This window comes from Myotis davidii, unplaced genomic scaffold (assembly GCF_000327345.1).
Source record: "Myotis davidii unplaced genomic scaffold, ASM32734v1 scaffold1373, whole genome shotgun sequence".
In the NCBI taxonomy this organism is placed as follows: Eukaryota; Metazoa; Chordata; class Mammalia; order Chiroptera; family Vespertilionidae; genus Myotis; species Myotis davidii.
In genome coordinates, this window is record NW_006284614.1 from 901,783 (window position 1) to 913,022 (window position 11,240).

Below are 11,240 nucleotides of genomic sequence, written 5' to 3' on the forward strand. Positions count from 1 at the left end.
TATAGAATCCGGGGGGAAAGGGTGTGTGTGTGGGGGGGGTGAAGAGACTGGAAAAAAATCGTACACCTATGGATGAGGACAGTGTGTGGGGGGGGATGGGGTAAGAGCCGAGGGTAGGGTGGGAACCAGGTGGAGGGGAGCTATGGGGGGAAAAAAGAGGAACAACTGTAATAATCTGAACAATAAAGATTTAATTAAAAGAATAATGTCTTTCTTGTTTCTAAGCTGTGTTCTGGATGGTTGGGGTTTCTGGATCAGTCACCTCTGTGTCAGTAATGAGTTTCTGTCATTTGTTAATTCACATTCATTCTACAGCGTCAGCAAGAGGTTTGAGTAGGGTGGGGAATGGGGATACAGGATCCTTCTTTATCTCCATTTCCCAGAGGAGATGCATGACTCTCCAGATGGGAAAACTTTCAGCAGTACCCGATGTTTATCCTCTGAGCTAATACCTAAATTCCAAAGTGCACAAATGCCAGTAGAGCGTTTGCTAAAACTACTCCACACCCCCCACCCTGGAAGAATGACAGAACATGAAGATGTGGTGGTCTTTACTAAACAATAATAGGACTGCTTATCACTAGAAGGGACAGTGGGAATACCCCTTTATATACAAAAAAGAAACAGGCCCAGAGAGAGACAGTGACTTGCCAAATATCACACCACTCATCTAGTTGCTATTTGGTACAGACCAACTGGCAAAACCCTGTTTAAAAAATGACAGTAGTAGAATGGCTATCATCAACAAAACAAATGAAAAGTGCTGGCAAGGATGTGGAGAAAAAGGAACCCTGCTGGTGGGAATGCAGACTGGTACAGCCACTATGGAAGACAGTATGGAGTTTCCTCAAAAAGTTAAAAATGGAACTCCCATTTGACCTTATAGTCCCACTTCTAAGACTATATCCCAAGAAACCAGAAACACAAATCAGAAAGGATATATGCACCCCTATGTTCATAGCAGCACAATTTACCATAGCTAAGATTTGGAAACAGCCTAAGTGCCCATCAGCAGATGAGTGGATTAAAAAACTATGGTGCAACTACACAATGGAATACTACACCACTATGAAAAAGGACCTTTTACCATTTGCAACAGCATGGATGGAATTGGAGAGCATTATGCTAAGCAAAATAAGCCAGTCAGAGAAAGATAAATATCACATGATCTCACTCATATGTGGTATATAATGATCAACATAATTTGATGAACAAGAATAGATCCAGAGACAAATGGTAGGGGAGTGTGTGTGTGTGGGGTGGGGGGAGAGATGGGTTTAGAGAGCAACCAAAGGACTTGTATAAATGCATATTAGCATAACCAATGGACACAGACACTGGGATGGTTAGGGGCTTGCCCGGGGTGGGAATGGCCTGGCGGGGGTGTCAATTGGGGAAAAAGGAGACATATGTAAAACTTTAGACAATAAAAAAAAAGACAGTAGTGCCCAGATGGTGTGGCTCAGTGTCTGAGCGTTTGACCCATGCACCAAAAGTCACCAGTTTGATTTGAGGTCAGGGCACATGCCCTTGCAAGGGGTGTACAGGAGGCAGCTGAGCAATGTTAATGTTTCTCTCTTAGATGTTTCTCTCTCTCTTCTTTCCTCTCTAAAAATCAATGAAAACATGTTTTAAAAAATGATAGTAGCTTACATTTTCCAAACACCTTCTAACTAGGCACTGTACTAGGTGGGTGCTTCGTGTGCTCTTCTTTTCTTACAGTGATTTGACTTAAGTATGAAACAATTTCTAAGACTTAAAATACCCATGTAGATTCAAAACCTGCACATTATAAATGGTTTATAACTCGCCCTTTCCCTTCCCTAAAGAATTTAGGCTCTAAACCCCAGGGGAATGGGGACAGGCCTTGAACCCGTATACTGGGCATATGTGCAGAAGACATTTAGGACTTGCCTACCACCTCACTGCCAGGCAGCTGGAGGCCAAGGAGAAAGCAAGTTCTACACACATTGTAACCCAGGGAAAGTCACTTAATCTCTTTGAGCCTCAGTTGTCATATCTCAAAACAGAGCAAATCATTTGCCCTGACAATCACACAAGAGGTGGGGAGAGCAAACTGATGAGGCAACAGATGGGGAAGAGTTTTGTAGACTCTAAAGGTCTTTGGTCAGCACTTATTGTTTTTACAACTCTCTCCCAGACCCAGACTTCCCCCAGCAAACATGTGGGAAAGTACAGTATTTAAAAGGAGAGTCAGAGACAAAGACACCCTTGACAAACTCACACTAAACACCTTCTGAGAAAGTCCAGGAAGCTGGAGTCGTAGGTTTTCAGCACCATCGTGAGATCCTTGGAATCCGGGTATCTTTTTCTCCCCCTATTGTTAGTTATATTTTTAGGAAAACCTGTGGAATCTTTAGAGATACAACAGTCGGTGTTTAGTTCCAGTTGTAAATATTCATTGGTCAAATCACAGCTGTTCATTCATCCAAGCTGTCTTGGGTGGTCTTTGCAGCTCTCTCATTCCCGGTACTTCACACCCCCCTCCACACAAACACGCCCCCTCCACACAAACACACCTGCAGTCTCACTCAATTGAAATAACCACGTGTGAAGTATCCAATGGATTTAACTACCTTTTAGATCAATTTTCCCTGCTATTTACTATGTTCTGAGTCTCTTTCCCACCACCTCCTCCTTGAATGAATCAATGATTTTAGGTAAAATAATAATGATAAGGATTAATAACAATAATAATAAATCTGAGATGATGAAAATGTTCAGCTCTGAACAAAAAGGATATTGTTCATTCTCAGATTACTGATGCCTTAGCTTCTTCCCCACTAACTCAATAAAGAGAAAATTTGGGACATCATGGGGCATAATAAGAAAGTCGTTTTAGGAGAATGAGCTGCTTTCAGAGCCCATTTACAAACCACACAGACAAATTAGTCTCATTACTTCTTTGTAGTCACATCAAAAATTTTTGTCCATAATTGGAAATCAAACTTGACTGGTTCTTAGGGAACAGCTTGAAGTGAGTTTCTTCAGTCATTTTCACCAATTATAGCCCTCACCACATGTATGATTTGTCGTGCCTGGAAAGAAGCCCTGATGACAGCTCCAAAGGTTCCCAAGGTGCTGTGTGCAATGCTGTGCAGGTGAGACCACTCATTTGGACACCTGGATTCTGGTGTTTATGTTCAGAAAAGTTCACCACTTATACTCACACCTTATAAATCTGCATGTGAATGGGTGGGTATGTATATACACACACGTACACACAATTTACAGATTAAACTGAATTCTCACAAAAACCCAGTGGGGTTCATGTAACAGACCTTCTGGAAGGTGCTTAATGAAGGGCTTTCATTACTTTTGTAATCAGTGCAATTTGTGGAGCCTCCAAAAGAACATCTGCTCTTAACTCCTGGCAGGACCAAGAATGTGCATATGTGTATGTGTGTACATACACAGACGTGTATTTAAAAATGTATTTATTTGTATAAGGATTCAATGCATGGCATAGGGCAGTGGTCGGCAAATGGCAGCCCCTTGAGTGTGGCTCTTCCGCAAAATACCACGTGCAGGCGCACATGTACAGTGCGATTGAAACTTTGTGGCCATACTCAAGGGGCCAAAGAACTGCATGTGGCTCGTGAGCCGGTTTGTTGACACTGGCATAGGGTATAGGTGCTGTGAATTCACACAAATCTCTATTTCCCTTTTGAACTGTGGCACCAGTGGCCCCACCCCCACCTTATCCTTTATGTTGCTCTTTTTACAAATGACCAAAGAAGAATCAGGCTCGAAGGCTTATAAATGACATAGTTCCTAAAGTCGTCATTACGTAATTGATTTACTTGTACAGGTTTTTCTCACCCCACCTACTCTCTCCATCTCCTTCTTGCTGCTTGGAACTCCTAAGTATCTTACTTACCTTTGAGGCAACATCACTTTGCTACTAATTAGTGGTATTTACAAGGAGTGGCTGGGAGTTGGCAACCCAACCTAAGGAAAGGAGCCAAGAACTGAAGTGGACACAGTGTTTCCCAAGCTCACTGTACCATGAGAATCACAAAGAGCTATTGTTAAAAACAGACCCTTGAGGATCATGAGAATTAACATATTGTCAAGTACCCAAGTGATTCTTATAATCAGATAAAGTTTGAGAAACACTGAAGAGGAGGCAGCTCCCAATAATATTCTTTCTTATGCAGGAAGTGAGTATATGTGGATGTTGCTATCAAAACCACATCATCATTGTAAAGCCTAGTGCTGATGGTAAAAATCGGATACCTATAAAATGGGCATGCATATGTCTTTGGTACTCTCTCAAAGATGCTCTATTTCCCTTCCTTTCAGTCCCCACTCATACTCTCTCCTGAGTTTAGTGTTATAGTTAAGAGGGAGGCAATTGATCAATCTTTTCTTTTCTTTTCTTCTCTTTCTTTTCTTTTCTCTTCTTCTTTTTCTTTTTCTTCTTCTTTCTCTCTCTTCTCTCTCTCTCTCTCTCTCTCTCTGTCTCTCTCTCTCTCTCTCTCTCCCCAATAAAAACATATTCTGGGGTGGGGGTTTAAAAATAAGATATGGCTCTTCCCACAATGTCTTTGTCTAGAAGGAAGAAACACCAATATCTCTATTATTCTTTCGCTAAATCCTTTGATATCCAAAAGACCAGTTTGGGATCAAAAGACCAGTTCCATTGCTCCATGTTTAAGCAGCCAGTCAGCCAGATCCTCTGTCTGCCATCAGACTGCTCTGGAAGCGTTAGTTAATGTGCAAGCAGCATACTAAGGCTACCAAGACAATGACCCCACTCAGAGGCAAAGTCTTCAAAGCTCCAGCCATGACTGCAGGGTGATGTTTAAAAAATGTAACCATTGGAATGGCAGGGGACTAGACAATCACAATGGATGACAGACATCCTTGGTACTGAAGTAGATCATAGAGGACCTCCTCTTGCCAGGCCTTAAACTTTTAGTTTCTAAGTCATGGGGAATCCAAGGAGTCCTAGGAGATGGGCAAGGCAGGGGCTTGAGGCTGTGGCATTTTACGAAAGGGTACAGAAATAGTCTACATGTTAACCACCACATGGCTGAACCAGTACATACCCTTGACCACCAACATGACTCAAACGCTAACCAGGAGGATCCTCCATGAGGGTATGTTTGACTCTCCTATTGACAGGGCAAGTTGTGGAGAGAAATTATGCGATTTGCCTTTCATTTTGAGACCACTCTCAGGTGAAAAGTAAGAGGTGGGAGGGTTAGGAATGACTGGGATTCCATAGCAGTATGAGCCTGTGAACTAACCCATTGACTATGGCTGGTTAGTAATGTCGTTCCAGATGTCATGGAGTCCCTGCCTGTGGAGTCCCCCTTTCGTCGTGTCTGGCTTCACTTCACTGGGATGACCTTTGGGCTATGATTGGTTTTTTCCTAGATGGGAATCCCTTAGCTTCTTGTAGCTCTTCAAGGGGATTTTAAATATAAGACTAATTTTGTCTTTTTGGTCAATAGTGCCCTGGAAGCCCTGCCTTAGTTGGACCTTGTTGATCCACCTGTTCATCTTGCACAGCACCATTTGAATAAAAAGGCAGAGGATCATAGATTCCAAAGTGTGGGAACTGTGATGAAGGCATCATGGGACTGTGGATGAGGCTTAACCCCAGTAATTAGCCAGATGTCCTGCACATAACTGGCAAGCCACAACACACCTCCAGCAAAACTGTTCTGAGAGCCCTTATTTACCCATCTAATTCCAAAGTTGTAATGAACTGAGATAGTAAGGTTCTGGAGAAATAAGAGAATTTCAGCAGAAAAATGCTCCATTATGACAGAATATAGCAATGAAACTTTCACTATTCTTGAAAAGAACCTTCTGCTCTTTGATTTCCCTTCACACTGCATGGTGTGAGGGGGCTAACTGCTTGGAGAAGCTAGGAGAACTTACAAGAGAGGGTGTAGTTATAATATTTAAGGTTCCAAGATCTGCGGATATATCTTCTGAGCAGAAACCTGATTGTTTTCATGTTCCTGCATATTTTCACTGCCAAGACTTCATGCCCATCCTGTCTCCACCAATCCATCTGGTACCACTTCTCAGTATCGTTTTACTTTTCTGAAAGAGATCCCTAATCATAGCATGTCTTTTGGGATGGGGCCAGGGGAAGAGCACTAAATGGGGTTTGGGGTGTGGGAGATGTCTTCAAGGCCTGTGCTACCTCATAGGCCACAATGGGATAAAGAGAGTTAGACCTGGGAACTTACCAAAGAATGTCTGTCTCCTGGAGGCCGTCTGAATGAAGTGAGATGGTGGCAGGCCCAGCACCTTCAACAATTAAAACGCAGTTGCTTCACTCTTGTAAGTCACACATTCAAAGACTGTTAGAGCTGAGGGGGCCTTTGGTCAAACTCTGCCTTCTACAGATACAGACCCAGGACATTGTGCTATAAGCCAGTGGCAGAGCAGGCCCAGAGCTTGGGTCTTTGACTCCTAACCCAGGGCTGTCTCAGCACGCTGAGTGCCAATACCGGTCAGGTCACTCTAAACAGGCATCGGCACCAACTAGAGGTAGGCACTCTTGATGGCAGCCAGATGTCATTATCACATTGAACAACCCAGTCAGTATCCATGCTGAAAGCCCTGAGCTAAGGAATATCACATCCTGGCTCAGAGCACTGGGAAGGGAGGAAAGGAAGAGGAGATGGGGAAAAAACAGGCGGCCATCAACACTATATCACAAAATACCTACTTGAAAAAAAAGTGTAGCACTTACTTGTTTACCTGTCCTCACAGCAATCTATAGTTTGCACTGAGATAGAGAAATTACAGGTGTCACCCTAAGCCAAGGGTCATCTGCACTTGCAGCTGGGTTCCCAGCCATATCCATGCAGACCCTGCCCCCCTGCTCCTCAGCCCCACTGACACTGAGGTCAGGAGGAAGCGGACTCTGGGGCAGTAGGAACTCAGCTCAGATCCCATATTCCTCATTCTCCTTGGTACTGGAAGCAGAAAGAGTTCAGGGGTGCTTTATTAAGTCATCCATCATCAACCTTAGAAGCCATCTATACGGATACTTACATTTTTTTAGAAATCCAGAGCAGGAAAGTACGTTGCCAAAGAGGAAGATCCAGAATGAAACTCCAGGTTTACTGATTCTCATGCCAGTTTACAGCTATTTTAACACTTTATTATTTTCAACTATGAAATTAAACTATACTATATAATAAAGAGCTAATATGCTAATTAGACTGGATAGCAGAATGACCTTCTGGAATGACCTTTCGGAAAAACCAGTGTGCAGGGGATGGGCCCCAAGGACCAAGGCAGCCGGGACTGCAAGGGTCAACCCTTGCACGAATTTCATACATCAGGCCTCTAGTATTTAAATAATTCTCAAGGGTATGTGTGTGTTTCTGAGTTGTAACTTTGAGACACTTTAGAAAAGAGATTTGTATAGATAGGTAAAAAGAAATGGATAGATAGATAGATAGACAGACAGACAGATAGATAATGAGCCTTTTTTGTTCACAATCAAAATATCTTTGTTCATTAGAAATTTTCTATTTCTTAAGGTTATTTTATTCCTGTTTTATCTATTTTAATTCATAACAAAAGGTGTTTAAGTAAAAGAATAATAGGCATAATAAATGATCATCTGATGTATCTTTTTATTGGGAGATATACTTCCCAGAAAGCTAAGAAAATAAATGACTAATGACTGAATGACACAGAGATTTTTTTTAAACAACACATAGATTTTGATGGGTGTTATGTCACTCTGGTTTTAGAGTCTTTTGAATATATTTGAAAGACTGGTATAACAGTTTTATTTTTAAATGTCACTTCACAATATGTGAAAATTACATCTTTTGTAATTATTAATGGTAAAAAATGTTAGATATCAACTTAAAAATGTAAAAGGGGATACATAATTTCAAAAATACTTTTAGGGAACATCTACTCCAAAACAGAAGAGTATGCAGGCCGCTGCCCTAGAGTGAGCCTGATACAACCCAAACTTTGAGAGTGGAAGCAAGCTGTCCTGCCGCCACTCAGTGCAGCATGGCCAGTCCACCCCCCTCACCTCCATGATGCAGGCCAGCTGCTCCACTTCATTCTCCCCGGCGAACAGTGGGTAGCCCGTGTACAGTTCAGCCATGATGCATCCCAGGCTCCACATGTCAATGGCCATGTTGTAGGGGTGGCCCAGAATCACCTCTGGTGACCGGTAGAACCGGCTTTGGATGTACGAGTACACTATGAGCAAAAGAAAGAGAAACCTCCCCTAGGAAAACCTTCTCCTCCCCAGAGCATCCTTCTCCAGGATAACCTCTCAGGTATGGGTGAATGATAACTACTGCTCCCTACACCAAGCACGTCAAACTCATGGCCTGAGGGCCACAACAAATATTTTTTCAGCCCAGCCAGTATAATGGTATGTAAGAAACGTTGTAATAAAAATTTCGTAACTTAATTTTTACAATATCCTGTTATACATAATCTCTCTATATAAAACCCTAATATGCAAATAGACTGAATGGCAGAACAACTAAACCACCGGTCACTATGACAAGTGTTGAACACCAGGGGGTGTGCGCAAAATATAGTGGGCATCGCCAGCAGGTGGCAGAGCATAGAACATGGCAGGCATTAGTGGTGGTGGGATGAGTGGAGGCACCAGACCAAGGTGGGGTGCTGGCTGCTGTCATCGGGGCGAGTCTCTGGTGGTTTCTGAAAATTCTTAGCTCCTGCATGCCACAGTCCTGCCTGGCACTCACACCTCCTGCCGGCGCAGGCCTCACACCCACTGCCGGCACCCAGCTCTGGCCCTAATCGCTCAGCGCCATCAGCAGGTGTGAGTGGTGGCTGCAGGTCCCAATTGCCCCTGAGGGCTTCTCCACCTCCCCCTGCTCCTGAGGGGCGATCAGGGCAGCAACCACCACTCACACCCACTAATGGCACTGGCCCCAATAGCTCTGCTCTGTCAGCGGGTGCGAGCAGGGCTGGTGTAAGCACATGGAAGTAGCAGTGGCAGAAGTAGGCTGCCAGCAGACAGGGGACTGGGGGCCTCAGCTGGAGGGGCAGGCCGGGGGTGTGGAGGATGGGCTGAGACCCATCCCTGTGCCCACCACAGCTTTGCAGCCCACAGTTCCTTTCAAGGTGCATGACTTAGTGCACTGGGCCCCAAGTTATTAATAACAAACTACAACATTCACTAATGACTGATTGCTATAATCGTGTTGCATTCATTTCACTTATGTGCCTTATGTGCAGGTGCACCATTTCTCTCCACTAATACTAGCAGCGGATATTCTGGCAGCTGATTGCCACATCATTAGCCTTGAACTGACTTGTTTGGTGTGTGCAAAAGGAAATTATTTCGCTTTTGGAGAACAAGAAAAAATAGGTTTATTTGTGTTACACTTATTAATTTGTGCCATTATTCAGTGTCTGGTAAGTTAATGTTAAAGAAAAAATATTAATTTTTATTAAAATGTTCTATTATTTTATGTTAATGATTACTCATTTATTTCAGCCCTTTGTATTCAGCATGTCTCTATTGAAATAAACCTACATTTCGCCCTAATCGGTTTGGCTCAGTGGATAGAGCCTCGGCCTGCCGACTGAAGGGTTGCAGGTTCGATTCCGGTCGAGGGCATGTAACTTGGTTGTGGGCACATCCCCAGTAGGGGGTGTGCACGAGGCAGCTGATCAGTGTTTCTCTCTCATCGATGTTTCTAACTCTCTATCCCTCTTCCTTCCATTACAGTTGTTCCTCATAAAGTATATTTAAATTAAAAAAAGAAATAAACCTACATTTCTATAAAAATGGAAGCTTTTGTGGCCCACATAAACTTAAACCTTGTTTATTTGGTGCATGGTAGCCTTTGAGTTTCACATGCTTGCTATAAAGCCTTTTGCTGACAAATAATGCTGTAGACACTATTGAAAGTCATTTGCCTCATTGACTTTGAGTGTATGTTACTCAAGTCTTATTTTTGTATGAATACAAAATTGGCATATAGTATTAAGTAATTTTGATTTTCTTTCTAACTTCAGATTTTTCTCCTTAAGGTGTTGTGTGTGTGTGCGTGTAAAGGAAACGCGCCCTAACCGGTTTGGCTCAGTGGATAGAGTGTCGGCCTGAAGGGTCCCAGGTTCAATTCCGGTCAAGGGCATGCACCTTGGTTGCAGGCACATCCCCAGTAGGGGGCGTGCAGGAGGCAACTGATCAATGTTTCTAACTCTCTATCCTTTTCCCTTCCTCTCTGTGAAAAATCAATAAAATACATTTTAAAAAATAAAAATTAAAAAAAGGGAAACTTAAGACAATATCAAGCTGAGTTTCCAAACTGTCATATTAGTTTGGGGTAGACATCTTCTGAAAGTATTGTGATTTGGCAAAGGAGGAGGCATATGAGAACTGAAAAAGAAGCACACAAAAGGCACAATTTAAAAATGTATATTCAGACCTAACTGGTTTGGTTCAGTTTGGCTCAGTGGATAGAGCGTCGGCCTGCAGACTGAAAGGTCCCAGGTTTGATTCTGGTCAAGGGCATGTACCTTGGTTTCGGTCACATCCCCAGTAGGGGGCGTGCAAGAGGCAGCTGATTGATGTTTCTCTTTCATCGATGTTTCTCTCTATCCCTTTCCCCTCCTCTCTGTAAAAAAATCAATAAAATATATTTAAAAAAATAAAAATGTATATTCAATATATTATGCACATATGTTTTTTAATGTAAAATGTGGACGGGAAAGCTCAGTGGAATCTCAGGAGACGAGGCTGTATGGAAGATGATATTATAGGAAGACTGAGGTTGGAGAAATGGGACATTTTCATTGTTTCCACGTGCTATTATTGGTGATTCTCTGCATGGGTCAGGGCAGGAATTCTGTAATCCCTTCTTTGTTGTTTGTCTTGGTTATAGTAAGGATATGATAATTTTGTGACTAAAGACAAAATAAAGGTTTAATAAAAATCACTTTCATATCCTGCCTGCTTCCAAAATGGATTTGAAGCACTTTTCAACTAAAGTATATACATACAGAGTAGTGTTAAAAACTGGGTTTAAGGAGAAAACCAAGAGGGCGACATAGGTTAACGCTGGAGATTGCTGCCATGAAAAACCAATTCAAATTACACCTAAAAGACTGAACGGACATCATCCAGAACCACAGGAAGGCTGGCTGAGTGGAAATTCTACAACTAGGAGGAAAGAGAATATCATACCCAGACTCAGAAGAGGTGCAGTGCTGAAGTGAAATACTGA

At 42.7% G+C, this 11,240-nt stretch overlaps 1 protein-coding gene across 1 annotated transcript in view; it reads right to left on the reverse strand.

Annotated features, from left to right (window-relative positions):
- DYRK4 (dual specificity tyrosine-(Y)-phosphorylation regulated kinase 4) overlaps nt 1-11,240 on the reverse strand; it is a 35,176-nt gene that overhangs the window by 6,088 nt on the left and 17,848 nt on the right. Inside the window, exons 9-11 of the mRNA XM_015572358.1 lie at nt 8,054-8,226; nt 6,234-6,294; nt 2,246-2,375 (exon numbers count right to left, since the gene is read on the reverse strand). Of these exons, the coding sequence (XP_015427844.1) occupies nt 2,246-2,375; nt 6,234-6,294; nt 8,054-8,226 (364 nt within the window). The remainder of the gene's footprint in view (nt 1-2,245; nt 2,376-6,233; nt 6,295-8,053; nt 8,227-11,240) is intronic.